A 25,911-nucleotide genomic window follows, 5' to 3' on the forward strand; every position below is an offset into this window, starting at 1 on the left:
TCCTCTTTCTCCTCCACCGTTCACGTTCAGAACCTATGCTGGAAAAGAAAAAGAAAGAGTCGGAGACGAAGAGTAAATTTTACTGTGAAGTCTGTCAGTGTCGCGCTGCTGACGTCACGACCGCCGTCTCCGCCCTCTTCATAAGTGGCTACCTCCGAAGTGTGTCTTGTGTGTCTCTGTGTAGATGCTGAGGATATGCGGGCTTGGTGTGGTGCTGAGCCTGGCCGTGGCGGCGGCGGCTGTCATGGCCGTGTGGTTGATGGACTGGTGGGGTCTCCGCCCTGGTATTCGCCTCTTCGTACCCGAGGAGCTAGCCCGCTATCGCGGCGGCCCAGGGGACCCGGGCCTGTACTTGGCACTGCTCGGCCGCGTCTACGATGTGTCCTCTGGCCGGAGGCACTACGAGCCTGGGGCGCACTATAGCGGCTTCGCAGGTATCAGCGAGGCTCTCACACCTTTTCTTCCTGCGTGGGCTCGTAGTCACCCGTGCGGCATGCGTTCGTCCAGTAGTTTATTCATCCGCGCCTCGTCATCCCACATTCCTCAGACTGCTGCGGTGGGAAGGACCTGATCCTGGTTTGCAGCTCGGACGCAACTGTGCTAGTTATGTACCCGCACGCTCTCTGTCCGCCGCTCTGTGTGACTGATTTGGAGAAAGATGTATTTCGTTAGTTAGTGGTTACATTCAGCAGTCTACCTGGTCTCTATAGCTACCGTGCTTTCAGTCACTTTAGACCGATCCGAAATAACCTTTCCTCCGCCTACCCCATTTCCCCTAAAATAATATTTGAGTCTTTTTTAGGTCTAGTAGATGCATTTGTCTGCTTTTCTTAAAAGATAATAAAAACCAATCGAGGAATGAAGTTAGAGTACAGGAAAGCAAGTACCTTTTGTAGTCTTGTGGTCCCAGCAATTGGAGTGGCTGAGACAGGAGGATCGCTTGAGCTAGAAAGATCCATTGAGCCTGGAATTTGTGGCCAGGCTGGCTCTAAAACAAGACGAAACAAATCTTATAATAAAATTGGGTATATTAGCCTTCCTAAGAACATTTATCAAATTAACTTTATTCTGCTGTGCCCACCCTGCCCCTTAACAACTTTGGGGATTGAAAACTATAATTTGACTAAAATCCTTACAAGATATGAGAACTACCAGCCTAAAAATTTTTAAATTTTATTGTATGAGTATTTTACCTCCTTGCCCATCTCTGAACCACCCGTGTACTTGGTGCCCAGGGAGGCCAGAAGAGGTTTTCAAATCCCTGTAACTAGTATAAATGGTTGTGATCTGGATGCTGGGAACTTTGGTCCTCTGGAGGAGTGCCCATGGTTCTTAACCTCTGAGCCATCTTTCCAGCCCCCAAGCTAATTTTAAAGATACTGTTTTTCTAGCCAAGGAGACTGCCTCTCACTCTGTTTATTTGGGGAGGTAGAATGCAGGGTTAAGACTGGTAACTAGGTTGACAAAAATTTCAAGCTGTCCATTGGTTATTTAGGAGAATTAGGAAGCTACATTGAAATACAGATCACTCACTTTCTTCTCTCCAAACTTTTCAGTCTAGCAGGGGAAGGGACCTACCCAAGGCAACAGGAATGCATTTGAGTTTCAGTTTCTCTCCACATCCTTGCCAAAACTTGTTACAAGTTTTGTTTTGTTTTATAGCCACAGAGATTGAATGCAATGTGTCATACATGCCAGGCAAGAATTTCATTGCTAAAACACATCCCCCAGTTTCTTCCCTTACTTCCATTTTTTAGATGAAGTCTCCTTATGTAGCTCACACTGTCCACACAGCAATCCTTCCTCAACCTCCCAGGTGCTGGAATTAGAGGAGTGAACCAGTACTCCTGGCTCTTAGTGTCTTTTTATTGTGATCATCCTAGTGAGTTTAAAGTCTGTCTCCTCTCTGTGTATCTCCAGTGTTTAGATTATAAGCATGCATTGCTGTGTCTGGATTTCTATGTGGGTGCCAGAAATCCAGATGCAGGTCATCAAATTTGTTAGACAAATACTTAATTGACTAAGCCATCTCTCACCCTGTTTTATGATGTTTTAGAAGGAAAGAGTAAGTTTTACCAGAGCCTCCAACCTAGTCATGGAGGAGGAAAGAGGAAGGCAGCCCGGTGAGCTGTGGAAGAGGTGACTAGACAAGGTTGGTGGCAAGTAGTACTGAACTAAGGACTGCAGATATCCCACAAGGCAAACGGACGAACTGAGGACTTTGGCAGGAAATGACAGGAGTTTCTTGGTTTAAAATGTCAGTCTAGAGTCAGGCAAGGTGGCATTCACCTTCAATACCAGCATTCAGGAGGCAGAGACATGCAGACCTCTGAGTTAGAGGCCACCTTGGTCTACAGAGCAAGTTCCAGGACTATACAGAGATACTCAGTATTGAAAAGTCATAAAATATCAATCTAGGGAGTTTGGTGTGATGGCACAAATACTTTTAATTCCTGTACTTGGAGACAGGTAGACCAGTGTCTGAGTTCTAGGCCAGCCTGGTCTATGTATCAAGTTACAGGCCAGCCAGAGCTACATAGTAAGACCCTATCTCAAAAAAACAAAAAACAAAAAAAACCCCACAAAACCCAACAACAATAAAAAACAACAACAACAAACCAATAAAACAATCTAGTACTGTAGACTGATTTGCTATTTAGGAGTGCTTCCACTCTTGTGGAGCACCTGAATTCAGATCTTAGCACCAATGTTGGATGGCTCACAACTGCCTGCACCTTCAATTTCAGGGAAACCAATGCCCTTATCTGGCCCCCTCATGCATGTACTCATATACACACAAACATGCATACATATCTGGCATATATACAGAGACAAAATAAAATTTATAATAATAAAATAGTAATCTGAGTGTTACCTGGAGAATACTTTGGTAGGATGAAATGTGGTCCTACTAGGGGTCCTCCGTGATAGTTTACCTGAGAGATGATGGCAGATTGGGATTGTTTGGTAGCAGGTAGAGACACTGGATGAATACAGGAACTATTTAGGAAGAAAATAAAGACTCAGCACTAATTAGGTAGGAGACTGCATGTATAGATTGGGCAGCTGGTTGATAGAAACACTAGGTGAGAAGAAATGCCTGTTTCTTGGAGCTAGTGACCAGTAGCTCAAGATAGGCCTTTTGAATTTGTGGTAATTGTGAGACAGCTAAGTGACATTGAGTAGAAGTTGGATATACAAGTCCAGTGCTCAAGGAATGTCTGGGCTGAACATAACCTAGATATAAGATCTGAAACCACAGGGGTGGATAAGATGTTCAAGATGTGGATAATAAGAGATGGAAGAGTAGAGCCATGCATGCTTGGTGGATCTGGAGCCTTAACAGCTGTGGTAAGTGAGAGAGAAGGATGCAGCTGATGGAGAGAGAGGTTGTTTCTCAGTAGGGTCACCAGGATAGAGTGCAGCAGCCTGGAGCTTGCAGGGACTCAGCCCCTAACAAGCTGTCCAGCTGCACAATCACCCTGACTCCGAACAGGGACAGGATGTTCAAGATGAAGAATAGTTCATTTATTGGATTTAACCGCCTTAAAAGACCTCCATGGTCCACACTTCTCCCAGAGGCCATGCTGGTCCATGGCTTGTGTTTTGGCAGAGAACCATGTTGATATCTGAGGGCCACATTGCTACTGAAGACCAAGCAGAGGTCCTTGGCACATGCTGATGCTGGAGACCATATGATGCTCTTGGTCTGTGCTATTGCCAGAAACCATGTAGAAGCCCAGGATCTGTGCTCCAGCTGACTCTAAAGAGCAAGGAAGCTAGTCTTGCAGTGCTATCAATGACTGCAGACTCACAGTTGAGAAACAGGAATGTAGAAGGCTTCTGTGACCAGCCCTACCTCCATCCCAATCTCTCCTCTCCCTGCTAAAAGTAACAGACTAAAAAGGAAGCCATCAAAGGGATTTTTTTTTTTCTCGAGACAGGGTTTCTCTGTGTAGCCCTGGCTGTCCTGGAACTCACTCGGTAGATCAGGCTGGCCTCGAACTCAGAAATCCGCCTGCCTCTACCTCCCAAGTGTTGGGATTAAAGGCGTGTGCCACCACCGCCTGCCTCAAAGAGAACTCTTAAAAGTTGTCATAGGGACGCTCACAGTGTAGCTCTCCCACAAACAATGGCTTCTGGCAGGGGTGCAGGTGGGAAAGGACTCAGCTTTCCTTCACGGGCTAGCCACTGGGAGTTTGACCATGGTCCAGTGAGTATTTGAATAACATAAAATAGACCTATTTTTCCTCTTCTTTTTATTTGGGGGCTGGGGGACAGGGAGGTCACATGATGCCTGGGATGTGATTAATAACTGGATCTTCGGCAATTTCCTTCCTGAAGGCCGAGATGCATCCAGAGCGTTTGTCACAGGAGACTATTCTGAAGCCGGCCTCGTGGATGATGTAAATGGCTTGTCCTCCTCTGAGATACTGACACTGCACAGCTGGCTTTCGTTCTATGAGAACAATTATGTATTTGTTGGTAGGTAGTCCTCACCCATTGCCATGGGTTTCAGTTGTCTGTCTTACTGTGTTAATTGTGGCATCTAGATTCTTCAGGAGTTAGGCTTAAGATAAAAATTTGAAATCAGCCCTTGGTTTTTCAAAAATTTGAAATCAGCCCTTGGTTTTTCATGTCAGCTTCTTGCTTTTGTGCAGGAGGGATCCCCAGAAGAACATAAAGTTGTGGGTAATCTTGGGAGAGTATTGCCAGGCCTTGTTCTTTGGTGTCAGTAGGCCCAGTCAGTGTCATTTGTGTTGGACATTAACAGCCAGCTTCAAGAGGCATCCTCCCTGTGGTTCCAGTACAGTCACGAAGGCTTCACACTACTCGTGTGCAGTTCTAACGGTTCCATTTGATTGCTCTCTGATGAAACAGACATCCTGAGTGAACTGTTTTTTCAAATGGAACTTATGCTAATCGCAAATCAACCTATCCATCCATCCATCCATCCATCCATCCATCCATCCATCCATCCTGGAATTCGTGTAGCTCAGGGTGGTACCAAACTCACTAAATAGATCAGACTGGCCTTGAATTCCTGATCCTACTGCCTCCATCTCCTAAGTGATCAAACATGTAATAATGCCAGCTGTGTTAGTATGTGTTAATACGTGGGGTCCTGCACCTGTTACTTACTGGTGATAGAAGAGAGAAAGAAACTGTTTTTTGAGACAGTGTTTCTATGTGTAGCCCTGGCTGTCCTGGAACTCACTCTGTAGACCAGGCTGGCCTTGAACTCAGAAATCCACCTGCCTCTGCCTCCCAAGTGCTGGGATTAAAGGTGTGTACCACCACTGCCCGGCTGGGAAAGCAACTCTTAAATGAGGACACAGCCCACAGATACTGATCACTACAGTCTTTCCTAAGCTCTGAGAGTGAGGATGGCTGAGGCCAGGCCTTTCATTGGTATGCAGCCCCACCTCTCATGGAGCCCCACATGTTCTTTCAGATACCAATATCCCTTTGCTGTTGGAACAGGTCTAGATTAGCATTTTCTGCCCCTAATGCCTCTGAGTGCTTGCTTTCATTACTGCTTGTGCTTCTAATTCTTTTGTTTTGTTTTGTTTTGTTTTGTTTTGTTTTGTTTTGTTTTGTTTTTCGAGACGGGGTTTCTCTGTGTAGCCCTGGCTGTCCTAGAACTCACTCTGTAGACCAGGCTGGCCTCAAACTCAGAAGTCCACCTGCCTCTGCCTCCGCCACCACCGCCCGGCTGTGCTTCTAATTCTGAGAACCACAGCATGTTCCTTAACTCTTCTACTGCCCGTCCAATTGTTTAAGCAGTGATTTCATAAGAGCTGAAGTGTGTACCTTTCCATCCCCCTCCTCTTTGCTCCCAGCCTCCTCATTTCTAGCCTTCCTCATCCCACATGTCTGTGCTCTGTGCTCAGTGCACTTGTTTCTTCCTGTTCGCCATGAGGTTATCAAGTGACAGTAGAAATGTCACTGACCTAATGAATGAGGTCCTGCATGCTAGACAAGCTTCATCTCTAGCCCCAGCTTTTTGAAATTCTGTCAGCTTGTTAGAAAGTCCCTGGGTCCCGGGTCCTGTGTCAGTTGGCTGCTTGTGGCTGGCTGGGGTTTGGTGTTGTTTCTTCCTTCAGCCTTTATTAAAATGATCACACTCAGCTTCACTTATGTTCACATGGGTCCTTGTCACTCTTGAGGCCTTGCTGGTGTTTTATGGTGAGGTTTTGTTTAATGTTTTTGTTTGTTTGTTTTTCTTGTTTTTTTGAAACAAAATCTCATAGCCCAGGCTGGTCTCAAACTTGTTACATAGTTGATGCTGTCACTGAAGTTCTGATCTTTGTTTCAATGCCCCAAGTGCTAGAACAGCCACAGAAACAATGTGGAATGTGGTGGGGCACATGGTTAGAAGGGCTGTGGGAGACTTTTGGTTAGTCAGGATGCACTTAAACAACTATATCTGGTATTACAATGGTAGTCCTCATAGTGGCCAGCTAGGTGTGGTTGTTTCTTTGCTTGTTTAGTTGGTTTTTGATTTGTTTTGTTTTGTATTTGATTTTTGTTTGTTTGTTTGTTTGTTGTTTTTTGGTTTGGCTTTTCGAGACAGGGTTTCTCTGTGTAGTCCTGGCTGTCCTGGAACTCACTCGGTAGACCAGGCTGGCCTCGAACTCAGAAATCCGCCTGCCTCTGCCTCCCAAGTGCTGGGATTAAAGGTGTGCGCCACCACCGCCTGGCTTGTTTTGTATTTGAGATAAGGTCTGACTGTGTAGCCCAGGCTAGTCTTGGACTCACAGAAATCTGCCTGTTTCTGCTTCCTGAGTGTTGAAATTAAATGTAAGAGCCGTCAAGCATGTAGTATTATTTTATTTTTGTTTTTACTTTGGATGCTTAGTATCGATTTTATTGTAGGACATTTCTGTTTTTAAGACTATTTTTCCAAAATAAATATTTTATTTCTGTTCAAAAAGAGGAAAGAAAACAGCGCAGAAAAATAAGAATGGACTCCTATGAGTGAACAAAGGATGCCATAGCAAATGCCATGAACTGATTGTGGAGTAGCACGCTAAGTACTCCTGATGTGCTTGGGAATGAGCCAGCCACAGAAACAGTGTGGAATGTGGCGGGGCACATGGTTAGAAGGGCTGTGGGAGACTTTTGGTTAGGCAGGATGCACTTAAACAACTGCATCTGGTATTACAATGGTAGTCCTCATGGTGGCCAGGAGTGAGTATGGTGCACTTCTTTCCTAGGTTTTGGCATAGGGGCCATCTAAGATGTTCAGGGACATCAGAGGATGAAGACAAATTTCCAAGGTGCATATTGACTTGAGCACAGTTAAGAACCTGTCATTGTAGTTGCCCAGCTGGACAATGGAAATTTTCAAGGGAAAATGAGGTAGTTCTGTTGTGCTCTGGATATACATTTAGGGACCCTGCAAGTAAAACTGTTCTCTTAACACAACTCCTGCTATCCTCTCTTTAGATATTATGTCTAAAACTCAACATTCCATACAATACAAAAGTTTGGTGTTAAATCAACCTAAAGACTTCTCATCTGGCACTAAAGCCCCGTCCCTTTGTTTATTCATGTAGCAAACATTTAAAGCAAATGGTCTGTATGACACTGTTTTAAGTACTGGAGGCTTAAGCCTTGGAGGACGTTTTCTAACTAAGGAGATACCTCTATATAGAGCTTTGAATAAAACCATGGAATGCATACTGGAGGCTTAGGTATCTTTGGAGCTGGTGGCAAGGGAGACTTCTTGGAGGAGTTGACTGCAAAATGGGCCTTGTAGAAGAAAGGGAATCCAAACTGAGATTTGGGGAGAGTGGGGCAGTGTAAGTGGGAATCGGCAGGGCCTGGTCAGATAACAGAGAAACCTGTGTACTGGAGCCCTAGGACATGAAGGAGCAAGTGACTTGAGAAGAGGCAGAGTAGACAGGCACAATCGGAATGTCTGGAGGAGCCTGGAGGCCCAGAGAAGAGCCTTGTATTTTGTGCTTTGAGTAGAGGGTCTTAGTCAGGCATAGAAGTGACACGTGGATTCAAGGGTGTTTTGTTTGCTTTTTTTTGTTGTTTTTGTTTTTTTGTTTTTGTTTTTTGGGGTTTTTTTTTTGGTTTTTCGAGACAGGGTTTTTCTGTGTAGCCTTGGCTGTCCTGGAACTCACTCTGTAGACCAGGCTGGCTTCGAACTCAGAAATCCACCTGTCTCTGCCTCCCAAGTGCTGGGATTAAAAGCGTGTACCACCACCGCCCGGCTGCTTTTGTTTTTTTAAGACAGGGTTTCACTGTGTGTAACCCTGACTATACCAGAACTTGATCTGTATACCAGGCTGGCTTCAAAATCATAGAAATCCTCCTGCCTTTGCCCCCAGAGTGCTAGGATTAAAAGTGTGCACCATAACCCCAACTCCCTGGCATATTCATGTTTAGAAAGACTATTCAAGGGACTGGAAAGATAGCTGTCTCTGTGGTTTATAGCACTGGCTATTCTTTTCAGAGACCAGATTCAGTTTCCAGTGGGAAGCCCAGGACTTCATTCATGCTTTCAAGTTCCAGTCCCTTACCAACTTCCCTGTGGTCGTTTTAAGTGAGAAATGTCTCCCATAGGCTCAGGCCTTTGAACACCTGGTTTCCAGGAGTTCCAGTTTCAGATTACCACAAGTACTACATGGCAGCTTACACTCATCTGTAACTCTGGTTCTAGTAAGCCAGCTCCCACCTCTAGTCTCCATGGACACTGCATGCATTTGGTACACAGACATAGATTTAGGCAAAATACTCATACACATAAAATTAAACAAATAAAAAGAACATTAAAATTAGGCCTATAATTCTAACACTTACAAAAACTGAGGCAGAAGAATCAAAAACCTCAGGCTAGCCTAGGCTAGAAGCTAGGCCCTGTCTTGAAATAAAGTAGTAAGGCAAGAATGTACCTTGGTGGCAGGACACCATGTGTGAAGCCCTCGTTCTGAGCTGAGCACTAGGGGGAGATGTTTTATGGAGGGAGCATGATAGGAAAGCCCGAGCTGCAGCAAAACCAACTAGAAGGCTGTTGGTCTTACTCTGTGTTTTGGATAAAGGGCAGAGGTGGAAATTGACAGGAATGGAAAGAAATCAGAATACATTTCTGAGGTAGAACTGGCAAGATTTTCCCATTAGTGAACACGGGGAAGTGATATCTGAATGTGAAAGTTGGGAGAGATCCACGGCTCTGACACAGGCCAGGGATGTGCTAGTTTCTGTTGCTGTGATAAATTACCAGAACCAAGACAACTTTATCTGGACATAATGGTTTCAGAAGCATGTCAGGGGAGTCGTGATAGCTGGCAGGCAGGAAGCTGAGAGATCTCATCTTTAAGTATAATCAGGAAGTAGAGAGAGGGTGTGAACTGGAAGTGAGGCAAGAATGTAACCACTCAGGTCCCTCTGTCCACAGAGAACAGACTTCCTTTGAAAAGCAGCACCACCTCCCAAATAGCACCAACTGGGAACCAGGTGTTCAAAGGCCTGAACCTCTGGGGACATTTCTCACTTAAAACCACCACAGGGAAGTTGGTAAGGGACTAGAACTTGAAAGCATGAATGAAGTCCTGGGCTTCCATTGGAACCTAAGTTCAGCTCTGTTTTCAGGGACTGACTAGAGGCTGGACCCACACAGTTGAGACAGGGAGCCAAACTACCTCCTATTGATCAAACCTCTCTTGGGCGTTTTCTCCACCAGTACGGTAGTGCCTTTTAAGGCCTTTTGCATCTTAGGACTTGGACACACCAAGCTGTGGCACCCAAGGAAACAGAAGCTTTTCTGTTGTATGTAGGCTGCAACTACTTTGTAGGTTTTTTTTTTTCATGGCTTAGATAATAAGAAGTTTTGATAGCCTTTTCTTTCTTTCTTTTTTAATATTTATTTATTTTATGTATATGAGTACACTGTAGCTGTTTTCAGACACACCAGAAGAGGGCACCAGATCCCATTATAGATGGTTGTGAGCCACATGAGGTTGTTGGAAATTGAACTCAGGACCTGTGGAAGAGCAGTCAGTGCTCTTAACCGCTGAGTCTTTTCTCCATCCCTTGAAAGCCATTTTTAAACAAAAATCAATGTCTACTTTGTTATGTCCACTAAGTCAGAAAAAAGTGTTGGAGAGCTGGAGAGATGGCTCAGTGGTTAGGATGCCTGGCTGCTCTTCCAGAGTTCCTGAGTTCAATTCCCAGAAACCACATAGTGTCTCACAACCATCTGTAATGGGATACGATGCCCTCTTCTGGTGTGTCTGAAGAGATCATCAGTATATTCATATACATTAAATAAATAAATAAATAAATCTTTAAACAAACAAAAAGAATAAAGATATCCCACAGCTTCTAGTTCTTACCAGGTGCTGTTTAAAAAGAAAGAGAGAAAGAAGGAAGGAAGGAAAGAAAGAAAGAAAGGAAGAAAGAAAGGAAGGAAGAAAAAAGAAAGAAAGAAAGGAAGAAAGAAAGAGAAAAAGAAAGAAGGAAATAGTGGTGGAGGTGAAAGCATGGGCTCTGAGCTGCTCTAACTAAATAGTTCTATAAGACAAAGTAATTTGACATGGACACAGAGAAATGTGGGCTAAGAAGCTATATATTCATCCAGCATTTACTAAGCTGTACAGAGCATTGATAAAAGTGTCACACATGAGTCTATTTTCAGGGAACTGATGTCTGGAGGTGACAAAGATTTGGTCATTTCCATCCTAGTAGACCACACCTAGATGACTTTTCAGCCCCAGGTAACCAGAACCACAGATTTTAAACACGAAATAGCAAATAGCCCTGATAGAGTCCTTAAGTGACTCTCAAACTTCCCGCTGGGACTTCACAAGCCAGGCCTCCATCATCCGAATGTGTCTCAACATTGTTATCTTCCAGGCTCCCACAGAAAGCTCACCAAGCTTTGACCACTCAATGGCTTTTCTAGCCTAAAGTTCTAAAGTCCCTTTACAATCCTCCCCAAACAACATAGTCAGGCCTGCCACAGTAATACCCCACAATCCTGGTACCAGTAGGTCTTAGAGTCTCTTATTGCTGTGCTGAAACACCATGACCAAAGAACTTGGGGAGAAAGCAGTTTGCTTGGCTTACCCTCTCATAGCTACTCTGATCTTCCTCCCTATGATCCCAGGAAGACTGGTTGGAAGGTTCTACAGAAAGGATGGGCTACCCACTTCAGAACTAACCCAGGTAGAAGCCATGGTGACCAAAGGCATGGAGGCAAATGAACAGGAACGGAGAGAAAAGCAGAAGTTCCCTCCGTGCAATGCCGAATGGAGCTCTGCTAAGGGCAGCAGGCTCTGGTGCTCCCAAAAGAGGTAAGCAGCCTCCCCTTCTGCCCCGCCACCTCTCCTGGATCCATTTTCTGAGCTACCCTTTTATTATCTATTTATTATTCAGGGAATCCACAACTGACTGCTAACCTAGGGAACTTACATGTGCTATACATGTAGTCTTCTGAGTTATATTCATGTGTTTATCATTGTGATCAAAACACCTGAAAGAAGCAATTTACGGGAGGAAAGATTCAATCAGTTTTATGGTTATAGAGGGTACAGTCCACCATGGCAAGGAAGGCATAGTAGAGCCACTTAGTCTGTGGCAGTGCAGGTGTGTGGGTATCAGTTCTCACATAGATAGAGAAGCTGAGGTTGAGTCAGAACCAGGAGCAGATATAACCTTCAGGGCCTGCCCCAGTGAATCCCTTCTCCTAGCTAGGACTCAGGTCCCCAAGGTTCTACAACCTTCTAAACCTGCAGTAGCAGCTGTGGACCAAATGTTCAAGTATTCCTGTTGGGGACATGTCATATTCAAATCATAAGATAGGGAATTAAAAAATCCTAATAGTAGGACATTTAATATCCAAATGAAAACCTCATGGTTGAGACATACATTTGAGACCTGGCCTCTTCCTCAACTCTCAGTCCCCCAGAGATCTGGCTAAAGGAGAAATGCTAGTCTGGGAAGTCGATGGTCCAGGTACTATGTCTTTTCTTTTTTAAAATTCATTTTATGTTATGTATATGTGTGAGTATCTGTGTTTGTATGTGTACCATGTGTATGCAGATATTTGTAGAGGCCAGAAAAGGACACTGAATTCTCTGGAACTAGAGTTACAGGCAATTGTGAGTGGGTCTGTGGATACCGAGAACCTAACCCAGGTCCTCTGCAAAATAGCAAGTGTGTTTAACTGCTGAGCCATCTCCAGCCCATAAAATTTCGCGATTTTCTTTCCTTTTTTAATTCTTATTTTTAATTGTGTCTATAAGGGGTTAGAGAGATGTCCTAATAGTCAAGAGTACTTTTTTTTGTTTTGTTTTTGTTTTTTTCGAGACAGGGTTTCTCTGTGTAGCCCTGGCTGTCCTGGAACTCACTCTGTAGACCAGGCTAGCCTCGAACTCTCAAACTTAGAAATCTGCCTGCCTCTGCCTCCCAAGTGCTGGGATTAAAGGCGTGCGCCACCACCGCCTGGCCAAGAGTACTTGTTAATCTTGCAGAGGACCTGGCACCCACTTGGTGGCTCACAACAATCCATAACTTCAGTTCCAGAGTTTCTGAGGCCTTCTGACTTCTACAGGCACCAAGAACATGTGTGATACATATATATACACACAGACACTCATACATAAATCAAAAGAACCCATGTTCATGTTTGGGTATGTGTTAAGTGCCCAAGAAGCCAGAGGTGGCGTGTCCCCTGGGAGGAGTTACAGATACTGTGAGCTGTCATTGTGGGTGCAGGGAACCAAACTCAAGTCCTCTGGAAGAGCAATGTAAGCTCTTAACAGGCAAACTCTCACGCTTAGGTCAAAATGGCTGGCAGACCTGCTGTTGCAGCATCAAGCAAGTGGCTGGATGGTTTTCACAAGTGGTATTATAATGCTGCAGGATTCAATAAACTGGGGTTAATGATAGATGATACAATACATGAAACTGAAGATGTAAAAGAAGCCATAAGACGGCTTCCCGAGGGCCTTTACAATGACAGAATGTTTTGAATTAAGAGAGCCCTGGACCTGAGTATGAAGCATCAGATTTTGCCTAAGGATCAGTGGACAAAATATGAGGAGGACAAACTCTACCTTGAACCCTATCTGAAAGAGGGTATTCGGGAAAGAAAGGAGAGGGAAGAATGGGTGAAGAAGTGATCTTGTAGTTAAGATCTGTGGGTGTGCCTGGTCTCACGATATTTTCATGAAGTTATTTCAACCCAAATAACAATCTAAGAATTATTTGCTCTACATATGTCTCACATTAAATAAAGAAATGTCTATTGTAAAACAAAAACAAAACAAAACAAAACCAGCCAAACTCTCTACATCTAGCTCAGGTCCTGCTTCTTGGACTACTTCTGCCTATTCAGCCAGGATGGTCCTCAGTTTCCTGTTTGTCAGCACAAATTATTCCTGCCTGCAGGAGCATGGGGTGGAAGGTGGACTCGTTCATTGATGCCCTGGGTAGTGTTTCATTTTTATTTTCTTTGCAACACAATCTCATGTGGAGTACACAGACCCTGGACTGGCCTTGACCTCTTTGTTCAAGGATGTCCTTGAACTTCTGATCCTTCTGCCTCTACCTACTGAGAGCAGGAACTCCCAGCATCCACCACCATCATGCCTGGTTTATACGCGCTCGAGTCTGAACTCAGGGCTTTGTCCAAGCTAGGCAAGGACTCTGCCAGCTGAGCTACACCCCTAGATTGTTTTTAAAGCACTATGGAATCTGGAGTGTAGCTTAACGGTATAGTGCTTGCTTGGAACATGCCCTGGGTTTAATCCTTAGCACCATTAAAAGCAAAGTAAAGCAAAACAAATAAAAACAAAGCAAATAAAATAAAACCCCTTAAAAATCAAAATAAGACAAAAGTAAAAAAAAAAAAAAAAAACCAACAAAACAAAAAACCAGAAAAGCCCTGGCACCCTGAGCATTTGCAGCAAGTGCAGGCTGGATAGATGTCTCTTCCTGTGCAAACACAGTACAGTGAACAAGGTTACAAAGCATGGTGCTATAGAGATTCTGCTTTACTCATCAGGCTAGCCATACTCAGACTTAAGCTCAGCTCTTCTCATCTCCTTTAAAGTTCTGGTTAAGGGGACAGTGGGAACTAGAAACTGGATAAAGCTCCCAGACTCAAAGGATCAGATTAACAGTCAAGCTCTTACTGAGGAGTGGGGAGAGAGGCCCCATTCCCATGTGCTAAGCTGTGTAGAGCTCCCTTCTTGCACCAGGGATCTATCAACTAGTTCGGGGAATAAAGTGAAGGTTCAGGAAGCAAAACTTTGAAAGGCATGGCTTTTGTGGTACCGCATAACAGAGGACAGTCTGGGACCTGGGTGGACTTCTTGGGACATAATCCTGGATACAGGTGTCCTCAGAGAGTACTGGTGATGTAGGAGGCACCCTGTGTGATGTAGAGAACCTGTGGTGTACAATTAGATGGTCCCTGTACCCCTTGAGAGCCTCCCTTTCCCCCAAGATTCTTCTGGCTCATGAACTCCCTTACATTCAGAACTGAGTTGCTCAGGTCCTGTCTTCCCACAGAGTCCTTACAAACTATTTCTGAGCCTCAACCCATTGTGAGAGAAAGGAGCTTGTGGGTAGGGACCAGGTGTAGGGTAAAGCTCACTGGTGGAATAGACAGCTGGACCAAGAAGGGAGACATTTTGGTGCCTAAGCAGCCCTGCTCATGGATAAGACACAAGGGAAATGTTTCTAACAGGGCCAGTTCCTCTCTCAGCCAGTGATCCTGGTCCAAGCACACTGGACACTGGAACATGCACCTCTCTCAATCTCTCAATCTCTCAATCTCTCAATCTCTCTCTCTCTCTCTCTCTCTCTCTCTCCATATATATATATGTATATATGTGTATGTATATGTATGTGGGTCAGTTTCATGAGTTTCACTTTCCTTCTGCAGGGCCTCTAAGTCTGTCAAGGATCAAATGCAGTACACTGAAATGAATTAGGTTCTTCTGCCCAATAGGAGGTTGCCAGGGTATGCTGGGTCAACATGGAATCCTCTTTCCCTGAAGCCTGGCAGTCTCAGGAGTTGGATCCATACAGAGCCAGCACAGGCTGCTGCCACACAGGTGTCAAGGCCCACCCCGCCAAATGCTCCAAGCCTGAAGATAAGACGCTGCTCAGCGTGGGTGTGAAGGAGCAAGGATCAGGGGGATGCTCACTGGCTAGTGGGGAGACCTCTCGGTCCTAGCAGCAGCTCAGTGAAAGCTGAAAAGTGAAGCTGCTGTTGCTGCTTGACAAAAAACAGGGGTGGGACAAGGACACAGTGAAAGGGACATGGACTCTGCTTCCTTCTGGAGAAAGCATTGTTAGCATTGTGTGTGAAAAGCCGGAAGCAGGAGAGCTAGGTCCCAGGTTGAGATAGGAAGTGGAATAAAGAAAGGGCTCATCCCAGGCTTGTAAGTTTATACCTTTAAGAAATCCTATCTTTTTTTTCCTAGTGGAGGTGTGCACAGAGACTGGATTGGTGTTCCCAGGAAGTTGTATAAGCCAGGGACCAAGGAGCCCCATTGTGTGTGTGTGAGAACAACTGGTCCTCCTAGTGACCAGCAAGACAACCCTAGACACTCAAATCGTGGGGACTTGGACAACCCCAATTTGGAAGAATACACAGGTTGTCCACCGCTGGCCATCACTTGTTCCTTCCCAGTCTAAGATGGTGTCCTGCATGTTGCTGACACATGGAGAACCTTCCCTAGATCTACAGAAAGCCCTCCTTGTGTCCTAGGATGGCTCCTGGCCTGAAATAGGAGTGTCAAGGACTCCAGCCACACTCTGCAAATATGGGTCACAATTCTACTGACTGAGACAAGAGCCTGATAGCCTACCTCGTATGGTCAGCTTGTTTTGACACTGTTTGGAACCTCTGTCCCTGTCATCTTCTTTCAGAGCCTGCAGACATTAACGAACACAGTGAAATCGACACAGAACTGCTTGGGTAAGAAGTCTGAGAGTAGAAACAGGCGGATTTCTGAGTTAGAGGCCAGCCTGGTCTACAGAGTGAGTTCCAGGACAGCCAGGGCTACACAGAGAAACCTTGTCTCGAAAAACCCAAAAAAAAAAAAAAAAAAAAAAAAAGAAGAAGAAGAAGTCTGAGAGCTGCAGCAGGGACATCCCATAGATTCAGTGCTGCCTGAGTCAGAGCTTGGATCTGCCCATCATGCCAGTCCTGCTGGTACTTGGAGCAGTAGTGAGACAGGACTGTGGCTCTCAGTGGAAAAATCAGGCATTTCCCAAGAAGATCTTGCACCTTAGTAAAATAAAGGTAACTGTACTAAGTCACAGAGTGATTAAACCCCTAATTTCTGCCATTTGTGACATTTCTAAGACCTCTACTCCAAGGCAAACTTGAATGTACTGACTCCATGAGAGCTGGGATGGTCAGTGAGATGAGACAGTGAACTGGAATAGCAGATTGCAGGGCTTGACTTACACAGATGGAGCACACCATAGTCTCCTGCCTGGTATGTGTGAAACAGCTCTCTTTACTCATACTGCTAGTGAAAAGTTGTCCCTCCACTTTGAGTCTCTATGACTGCCACCATTTTAAAGCTTTGCTCCAGGTTTCTCAACCCCACTGTGGAATTCCCTTCTCTGTGTACAGTATCACTTCTTACTTGTCTTTCTGGTTCTTGTTTTCATTTTCCAGACAGGGTCTCATTATGTAGCTCTGGCTATTCTGGAAGTTACCAGGTAGACTGGGCTGGGCTGGAACTCACAGAAATCCTCCTGCCTCTGCCTCCCAAGTATTGGGATTAAAGGCATGCACCTCTATGTCCTACTGATTCTTACCTATCTTGATCTCTGCTACTTTAAAAAAACTTACTTGACTTTTTGAGACAGGATCTCATGTTTCCAGGTCACCCTTGAACTCAGTATGTAGGCGTGTGCTACCATGCCCAATTTTTTCAGTACAAGGGATTGAATGAACCAGAGCTGATACATGCTAGACAAGCACTTTACCAACTGAGTTATAGCCCTAGGCCCTTGATCTTCATTGCTAATAGAAGGTGGAGGACGGGGAGGGCACAGCCACTGTGCGCTGTGTCAGCCCTGAGCACGTGGGTGTTGCAGGATATTTAATCACACTGTGAACCTCAATTGTGTTTCTAGTTGTGGTATGGCTCAGCCCTTAGCACACACCTTTGATCCCTCTGGCTGGAATACAGACAGGCCCTTAGAACACGCCTTTAATCCCAAACAATGAAGGTAAAGTATGTTTGTAGAAGGAAGCGCCCATGCTAGAAAGTGTTATCTAATTGAGTGGCAAAGTGATGAATCAGAAAATGATTTGATAATAGGATATGCCCAACTCTCACGAGAAGAGAGGAACTGGAAGTTACTTAAGGGAGCAGTGTGAAAGAAAAGGGGGAGGGGGAGGGAGAGAGAGGAAACAGTTTCACTGGGACAGTTGTACAGAGACAGGTTGCAGAGAGAACAAGCTAGACACAGGTGATGACAGATCAAGGCAGAGAATGAGAGGGAGCCAGAAGATTAGAACATATTTGCCAAAGTTAATATGAGAAGTTTGAGCCAGAATAACTGAATGAACCAGCAATCCAGAGATCAGAACTAGAAAGTAGGGTGAGTTTATTCAGCAGCAGGTCTCAGAGGCTGAAAACATTTTAGGCCTATATAAGATTGTGTGGAGGCTAGAAGTTTCTAGGACTAGGGCTAAGCTAGCAGACTGAGGCAGTAAGCCTCAGAGACTTTTACAGTTTACTTTTACAGGTAGGCCTGGTTGTGCAAGAAAGGTAGCTAAAGCCAGGAATGGAGGAGTACACCTTTAAATCCATCACTGGGAAGCAGACACAGGTGGATCTCCAAATTTGAGGCCAATCTTGTTCTACAGAGTGAGTTCTAGAACCGCCAGGGCTACATAGCAAGATTCTGTCTTTAAACAGGAAGAAAAAGACAGCAGCTGAGCAAGCCAGCTAGCAGCATTGCTCTATAGTTTCTGCTTTGTTGAGCTCCTGTTAATCTCCCTCAGTGGTGAACTATTACCTGGAAGTGTAAGATAAAATACACCCTTTTCCTCCCAGGTTTATTTCTGTCAGGACACTACCATATTACTATCCACATCCTGCCCACAGAAAAGTCTGCCAGGTGGTCAGAACTCATGTCCTGCCTGCTAGCTCTTCCTTTCTATCCCTCCTCCTTCTAGTCTTTATTTTCAGGCCAGCAAGTATTGATACTCCAGCCTCTTCCCTGCTGTGGTTGGTCATCTTTTTTTTTTTTTTTTTTTTGAGACGGGGTCATCTTTCTTAAGGGAAGTTTCCACTTAAACCTCCCAGGGGTTCCCCACATCTCTGAGGATCAGAGCAGCACTGTGGCAGAGGGGCCTCTACATTGCCTTTGCTCTGACATCTCTTCTCTCCCTAGGTGCTCTGCTTTCCAATCTGTAATCCCTAGTGTTTCCACAGAAACTCTTCCTTCTGCCAGGAAAATCTCTCCCTCCCTGCATTAGTCTCCGGTTTATTTTTTATTTAATGTACATCGGTGTCTTACCTACATGTATGTCTGTGTGAGGGTGCCAGAGCTCTGGAACTGGACTTACAGTTGTGAACAACCATGTGGTTGCTGGGGATTGAACCTCTAGAAGAGCAGTCAGTGCTCTTAATGGCAGAGCCATTTCTCTAGCCCCCTCCTGTTTAACAGCCCTGTCCACACAGGCCTGCCTGGCCTGGGTATCTTCATTAGCCATAGGCCTGCAGAGTAGGTTTCAACTTTTGCCCTGCTCTTCAGTTGGTGTTCAACTATTGTGGGCATGGTGGTGCAACCCTTTAATCCTAGCACTCGGGAGGCAGACAGGCAGATCCTTGAATTCAAGACTAACTGGTCCACATAGCAAGTTCTAGGCCATCCAGGGCTATAGTGCAACTCTATGTCCCCCGTCCCCCCACAAGCATCTACCATTGTGGGCTCGAACCATGGATCCATCAGCCTCACACTGGACTGACACACATCCATGGACTGTGAACACCTATGCTTGTACTCCCAGGCAGAGCACAATGGGCTGATCCAGGACCTTGTTCTGAATTCTACCCAGCCCTGCACCTGATTCCTGAGTGCTAGGATTAAAGAGGGTGGGACCATCCAAGGTCCCAAGAAGCCCATTCAGAATGCATTAGATCACCACAGCTAGTTGTCTGAGTTAAGGACAGATGTAAGAGGAACAGAAAAAGAACACATTAAGTCCAAGCAAGAGAGCATTCTGAAGTTTCACTCACTAGATTTTTATTTTTGGTACTAGACTTAAGCAGGGCTTTGCTTTATGAACACCAGATTTTAATCTGCAGACTCCTAAACCTTCCTTGATGTTATCTGAAGCCCTCAGTGCTATCAGCCCCTGCCCCCACCCTTTTAAATCTTGGCCAGTAGGAAGCTCATCATGGTGAATACTTACAGTTGCTTTGAAATAATGGAGTAAAGGAGGAGTCTAGGATTCTTTGGACAACTTCCATGGTTTTTTGCATCAGAAGTCACCATAAACTAAAGCTTGCATCGGAGAGGCAGGGAACGTAGCAGCTACTCACTGCACAAAATGCTTGTGAGATCTGTTAATATGTGCCACACGGAATGTTAGAATATAAAATGTTGAGGGTAACTGTTCAAGACATTTGTCCACAAATCAATTTTAAATATATTTTTCAGATTTATTTTTATTATTTTATGAGTATGAGTATTTTGCCTACATGTACATCCTTGTATCACTTGTATGCCTGGTGCCCGAGGAGGTTGGGAGCCTCCACATGAGTGCTGGGAATGGAACCCAGTCCTCTGTAGCATTTACTTTTAACCACTGAGTTAACTCTCCAGCCCTCGTATTATCAAGTTTTAGAAATTGTTTTTTAATGTTTACTGGTACTTCTGGCTTAGAAGTAGCTATAAAATGTCTTTAATTAAAGTTTACACTTTAAATTCACAATTTTACCTCATTTTTATTATAAGGAATTATTACAGAAAATCAAAATATCAATATTTGAAAAATACATTCCATTACACAGACTCCAAAGAAACAATGCTGCTAAGCGCCATGGTCCCTGCTGATGCTGTCCTTCCCACACTGAGCACCACCAGAGCAGTTTGAGAGCCAAGTGGTCTATCCAAACGTGTGCCTGCAGTTTTGGCCCAGCTGCTGCTGCCTTGTCCTTGGTACCTTAAGGATGTCATGGAACGCCCAGTTCCACACAGCTGCCAAGCTGGCAAGTCAGTTCGTCCAGCAGTCCCCACCCTCACTGTAGAGAACCAATGTTGTCAGTTGTAAGAGTTAATACATTATTTATTCCACGCAAGAGGCAATGATCCTCTAGAGAAAGTCTTTAAGGCATCTACGACATCTGGGAATTTTATATTAACTGGTCACATACTCAGTTTTCCACTAGATCAATTCTGTACAGTGAGCATAGCTCAGAGGCCTTTGCTGAGCTGCTTCCTCTGCTGGGCTGGCAGGGGAGCTCTGGAGCTTCAGGTGGCTCTAGGGGGCTGATCCTGAGGGAAGCCAGTATCTGTGAGGGAGACATACATTTACATGTTGATGTCACTTCCTCTCTGGTCTAAGCTTTTGGCAGTTCAGCCACTTTTTTCTTTCTCCAAGTAAGGAAACCCTAGATGGGAGGCCTGTCCTCCACCCCTTGTCTGCAGACAAAACTAGTGCAGGAACGTGCCGTATGGGGGATGGGCACAAACTGGGCAGGGTGGTGTGACCCACACACCCAGCTTCATGAAAGACCCATTGAAGGAGAGGGAGGAAGCTGATGGGTAGTCAGAAACAACTCATGGCTCTGAGGTAGAGGACAAAAACATCATGTGGACCCCACTCCTTGGAGAGAATATGGCAGATGAACTGAGCAGTCTAATATTCAGCCTCGACTGAACTGGTTATTGGGGTGGAATAGGCCCAAAACTCGTGTTCTAACACATCACTGAGTGAGATACCAATGAAAAGACAACTGGAAATAAGGGAGTCCTCAGTGTAGGCACTTAAGCTTGTGGGACATTGCTGTGTTAGAGGATTATAGCAAACTAGTTTAAGCACATGGTCTGTACCTCTATCTTTAAAAAAACCAAACAAACAGAAAATCCTTAATGATACACTGTACAGCAGAGTCCTGATGAACAAGAGGCAGTTAAAAAGCTAGGTGAGCACAGCAGGTTAACTGAGGCAGCAATTATCTTTCAGTAAAGTTGACTCTTCCTGATTGGCTCATTCACAACTGACTTTTCGAATGAATAAATGAAGTTTTGCAGCTAGTTCTTAAGGTACTGATTAAGAGTGAACAAGAACAGCTAAGCAATTTCATGGTGAAGTCTGGTCAGCATGGAGAGAGGACAGGAGAGATGCACAGGAAGTCTGGTCCTGGCCAGGGCAGTGAACAAGAGGAGTGCAGCGCAGTGAGCGGGGCATGGTCAGGGGGATTGGGGCGTGGAAGAATGCCCGGTCCACATCTACAGCATGGCTACCAATGTCCCTCAGTCAGTCACACAGCCAGCCTCTCTCAGCCACTGCTAATCACTACACTGACCTCTGAAGGAACAGAAACTTTAACCTACATATGTTTTAGGCATGATCTTCAGATTGGAAGTACAGTTGTAGGCAAGACTGTTACTGACACTGGTGTGGTGGGGCAAGGACAGAACTAGCTTCATCCTGACTCTCCATCCCCCTCTCCACAATAAACAAGGGAGAACAGGTATATGTGCACCAACCACCCTGGTTCATAACCAAACCATTATTACCTTCCCCACTAAAGCATCATGATAACAACCTAATCCTAGGTCTCTGTGGCCCTTTTAAGCAATAAAAAATTGGAAACTGACTGCATGCTTCCTATAGTTGTTGGCCAAGACTGACTAAATGTTTTCATAAAAATTCTCTATGAAGTTTAAGTCACAGGCTGGGGGCAATGGCACTCCTCCAAGTAACTCTTCCTTTTAAACACTGTGTACAAGCTAATGTTAACATAAAAAGCATACATATAAATCACACAAGTATTTTTAGAAAGTAGCACACTGGTTTTTCAGCACATTTTATACATATTTAGGCAGTAGGATGCCTAACTCTACAGCAACAGAGAGCATACCACTATCCAAGAAAGAGATGCCCAAAGAAGTCCCTTTCATTCACACAGCCATACTCCAGTAATGCAAGTAACGTAGGGTTATCAAATGTCTCAAAAAATCAGTGCGAGTGATTGACAGTTAATCTCTGACTATGAGCAGATATTGTTCATCTCAGAGTCTCAGAGCAGTTGTTTTTGTTTCTTAAAAACAAACAAAAAAAGTGGTATAAGTTTCTCTTTCAGTGTGCAATATAATAAAATTAAAAAATTAAAACTCCCAAACAGAAACAACCCAAAACATTGGCCAAACTTTTAAAAGAAAGAGGCCCAGCATCCCGGGGCTAGTATGTGTAGCATCAGGAACCAAAGACCTATGCTTCAGAGCCTTGCTCGTCATTTCAGCCAGATTTCTAAAACAGGCTGTTCACAATTGGCCAGGGCCTTGGGCTGCTTGGCTCTGATGAGGCCCAGTGCTACCCAGAACCAGCACCGTGAGCACTCAGAATGCAAGGCAAGGCTTTAGCAGGAAGGGCGTGTCAGGGAGAGAGGACCTGGATCAAAGCCACAGCCATCGCCTTCCGCATCATTCACATCAGTATGAATTTCTTCCTTCTTGGCAGTTTTCCCTTTTAGATTAGTGTGTGCTGAGGTCCAGTCCAAGCTGGCCATCAGAACCACTGATAGGAGAGTATGTGATGGCATTTTTGAACATGGATTTTTGAATTGGATTCACCAATGATACAGCTCTAGAAAAAGTGCAGCACAGTCAAAGTGCATTTCTTCCACCACTCAAGTGGCAGCGACTGAGGACTCCACAGACAGGACGCAGCAAGACGAGAGAATGAGATGGCTGCTAGGTGTCAAGCTGCCACAGGCATTCTGACACCTAGCAGCAGCAACATTGGTAAAGCTTTCAGTTGTTAAGGCCACAATTATTCAGCTCTCATCTTTGAACCCTGTTTAGAAAGATTTCACCTTTTTAAAAGGGCAGCTCACTAAAAATACAGCTTAGCTTAAAGAAAGAAAAGACTTGAGGGCACGAAGTTCCTATTATCTTTATGAAAACACTGTGCATTAAAGGCGGTAGCCACTCAGGGTAGCCACCACCCGAGTGAGTAACTAGCCCTCGTCTAGCGGCTGCTCTCTACTGTCAGGCTCTGCCTCTGGGTCAGCCCAGGCAGGAAGACTTTGTGAATTCTCTGAGATGGACGCTACGTTACTGAAAGGGAACATTGTCTCCAAGTGTCTTGTGTGCTGCTAGCTGATTCCTATCACATTTGTCACGCAGGCTAAACTGGCCTGGTCCAACCAGTGAGACATCTAGTGCAATAGACCGAAGTCTGACACTGACAGTCATACAGTTTGAAACGATCAGGGATCACACCATGGTCTTCTGCCGCAGGAAGACAACTGCCAGCTCTTGCTCTGGGTAGGAGGCAGGCTGGTGAGTAGAGCAGCTGCTGGGGAGGTGCCAGGGGATGCAGGCCTGGATCCTCCTGGGGGCCTCACTAAGAGACTCCGCCCAGAGTCAGTACATCAAAGCAAATGTTGCAAACCCGCACAGGCTTGTTCAGGTCAAACTTTATAATAGGAATCTCCTTGGTTGAGCATTTATGGCAAAGCAGACGGCCGCAGTGACGACTGTGGAAGCAAAGAAAGAAGTATGAGAGGCACTAAGAGCAGACGGGCTCCAAATGGTCAGCCAAGTCTGTGGCATCTGTGGCCAACTGCCAGCTACCCGTCAAGTCACACCAATTCACATAGGATTTTCAGCTCTTAACACAATACTAACGAGTAGCTAAGCTAAAGCAAACATAAAGAAGTTAAGCATAGATCCTGGCTAGTCCTTGGCACCCAGGAAAGTGACAAGTCTGAGTGCTCCTTCATTCTCTGCTCTCCTTTCATACTGGGAGCCTGCTCAGTTAATTCTATCATCTCCCCATTCTTCTGCCCAGAAGGCTGAGGCTCACTGTGGACAAGTATGGAAGTAATGACATCAGATGAAGCCCCTACTCCTCTGCACATGACAGTGGGGTCTTACCAGTGATGCTTTCGAGTTGTGACTCCAAACTTGGCAGTACATTCATAGCAGTTGGAGCCGTCACACCATGGAGGCTCCTTGGAGAGCATATCTGTAACATACCGAAGACAGCCTATTAAACTGATTAGACCAAACTCCAGGAGCAGGACATGAAGCAGCAGGCTGCATTAGATTTTGGGAAGAGTGTGGCATTCCAACTGGTCAGGAATAGCTTCAGAGAGGAGCTTGGAGAATAAGCACTTGCCAGGCAGACTGGGACAAGAGGAAGCCCAGCTGGAGGTGCAACTCAGCAGCATGTAAATGGTACCACCATTGAAGACAGCAGAGACCACACCACAGAAACACTGGCAAGGCGGAAGGGCTGGCAGCACAGTAGAGGGAACCAAGACAAAGGAAATGAGGAGGGAGAATCTATGGATTTGGGGGTTGTTTGAACAGACACGTGGGATGTGTGAACAACAAAGAGACACAGGGATTCCCAGATTTCTGGAGTGACTCAGTCTGGTGGGACTAACTGAGAGATGGCCTGAAGAACTAATGCAGAGAAGCTGCGGCAGCACTTCCTAAGTAGGCAAGTGTCCTGGGTAGAGTGCTGCTACTCTGGACAAGGAGGAGTGGCAAGTAGTTGGTCACGTGGAACCAGCACTGCCACAGGCACCTGCTGAGTGCTGAAAAGACTGACCAAGTGTATACATAACATATCAACAGTATAAAGCTTCCTAAAAAATGTGTATACACACACATACACACATATATAATAATATGTATGTATGTATATATGTATGTATGTATGTATATATATTATTAGCAGGGATAGAGAGATGACTCAGTGGTTAAGGACTTCAATCCCAAGGAGTATCCCCTGGTCTCTAAGGGCACTTGCATGAAAGAGATGCATATAAACTCACACAAGTACACATGTTCACATAAATTTAACAATCCTTTAAAAATGAATAATTTTTTTCCTCAAAAAAAAAAAAAATTTTTTTTTTTTTTTTTTTTTTTGGTTTTTCGAGACAGGGTTTCTCTGTATAGCCCGGGCTGTCCTGGAACTCACTCTATAGACCAGGGTGACCTCGAACTCAGAAATCCACCTGCCTCTGCCTCCCAAGTGCTGGGACTAAAGGCGTGCGCCACCACCGCCCGGCCCTTTTCTTTCATCTTATGTTTACATTTATGAGCATTCTATCTGCATATACGTCTTTGTACCATGTACATACATAGAAGATGGCAGGAGTGTCAGATCCTTTGAAACTGGAATTATAAATGTTTGTGAGCTACCATGTATATGTGGGAAAAGGAAGCTGGATTCTCAAAGAGCAGCCTGCACTAAGTCACCTAGCCCCGTTAGAAAAATCTCTTTAAGAATAAAGCACGTGTAAGTGCGCCATGGTGTCTTCGGCAATGAGAGGACAGTGCTGTGGAGTCAGTTCTCTCCTACCTTTATGTAGCTTCAGGGGTAGAGCTCAGGTCATTAGGCTTATGCAGCAAGCAGTTTACCTGCTGAGCCATCTTGATGGCTCTCTAAAAAATTTTAAATTGACACTTGAAAAATTGTATTTCTGGGGTATGGTATGAGGATCTGACGTACCAACATCCTTAAAACTTTAGCATTCTTTGTGTCACACATGAATTCCTTTTTCTAGTTTGCAGGTCTGCGTCCACAGAGGAGGCAAGACATGGGAACTGTATTTCCCCACACAGCCGCTGGGCGGGTGCTGGGCTTCAGGGGAGCAGTTAGACAACAACACTCCAGGGGTGGGAAATGTAGTCTGAGGTGGTGGAGAAGCAGGAGTT

At 45.0% G+C, this 25,911-nt stretch overlaps 2 protein-coding genes and 1 pseudogene across 3 annotated transcripts in view; 2 read left to right on the forward strand and 1 right to left on the reverse strand.

Annotated features, from left to right (window-relative positions):
• Positions 1-24: 24 nt before the first annotated feature.
• On the forward strand, positions 25-16,295 carry LOC114638696 (neuferricin). Of its 2 annotated transcripts, XM_028787254.1 has the most exons (4): positions 25-434; positions 4,345-4,485; positions 11,123-11,309; positions 15,453-16,295. In XM_028787254.1, exons 1-4 carry the CDS (start codon positions 185-187, stop codon positions 15,664-15,666), a joined length of 792 nt encoding a protein of 263 aa, XP_028643087.1. In that variant the 5' UTR covers positions 25-184; the 3' UTR covers positions 15,667-16,295. The 2 variants fall into 2 exon arrangements, with proteins under 2 accessions (XP_028643087.1, XP_028643088.1); XM_028787255.1 differs by lacking the exon at positions 4,345-4,485.
• Positions 12,580-13,307, forward strand: LOC114638697 (annotated as a pseudogene).
• Positions 16,296-19,932: 3,637 nt separating the features above from the next.
• The window catches only part of Ankfy1 (ankyrin repeat and FYVE domain containing 1), a 77,221-nt gene continuing 71,242 nt past the window's right edge, over positions 19,933-25,911 (reverse strand). The window contains exons 24-25 of the mRNA XM_028787253.1: positions 24,115-24,205; positions 19,933-23,714 (exon numbers count right to left, since the gene is read on the reverse strand). Coding sequence (XP_028643086.1) covers positions 23,582-23,714; positions 24,115-24,205 — 224 coding nt within the window. The 3' untranslated portion in view covers positions 19,933-23,581. The remainder of the gene's footprint in view (positions 23,715-24,114; positions 24,206-25,911) is intronic.

The sequence above is a fragment of the Grammomys surdaster genome, unplaced genomic scaffold (genome assembly GCF_004785775.1).
Source record: "Grammomys surdaster isolate TR1022 unplaced genomic scaffold, NIH_TR_1.0 125621, whole genome shotgun sequence".
NCBI lineage: Eukaryota > Metazoa > Chordata > Mammalia > Rodentia > Muridae > Grammomys > Grammomys surdaster.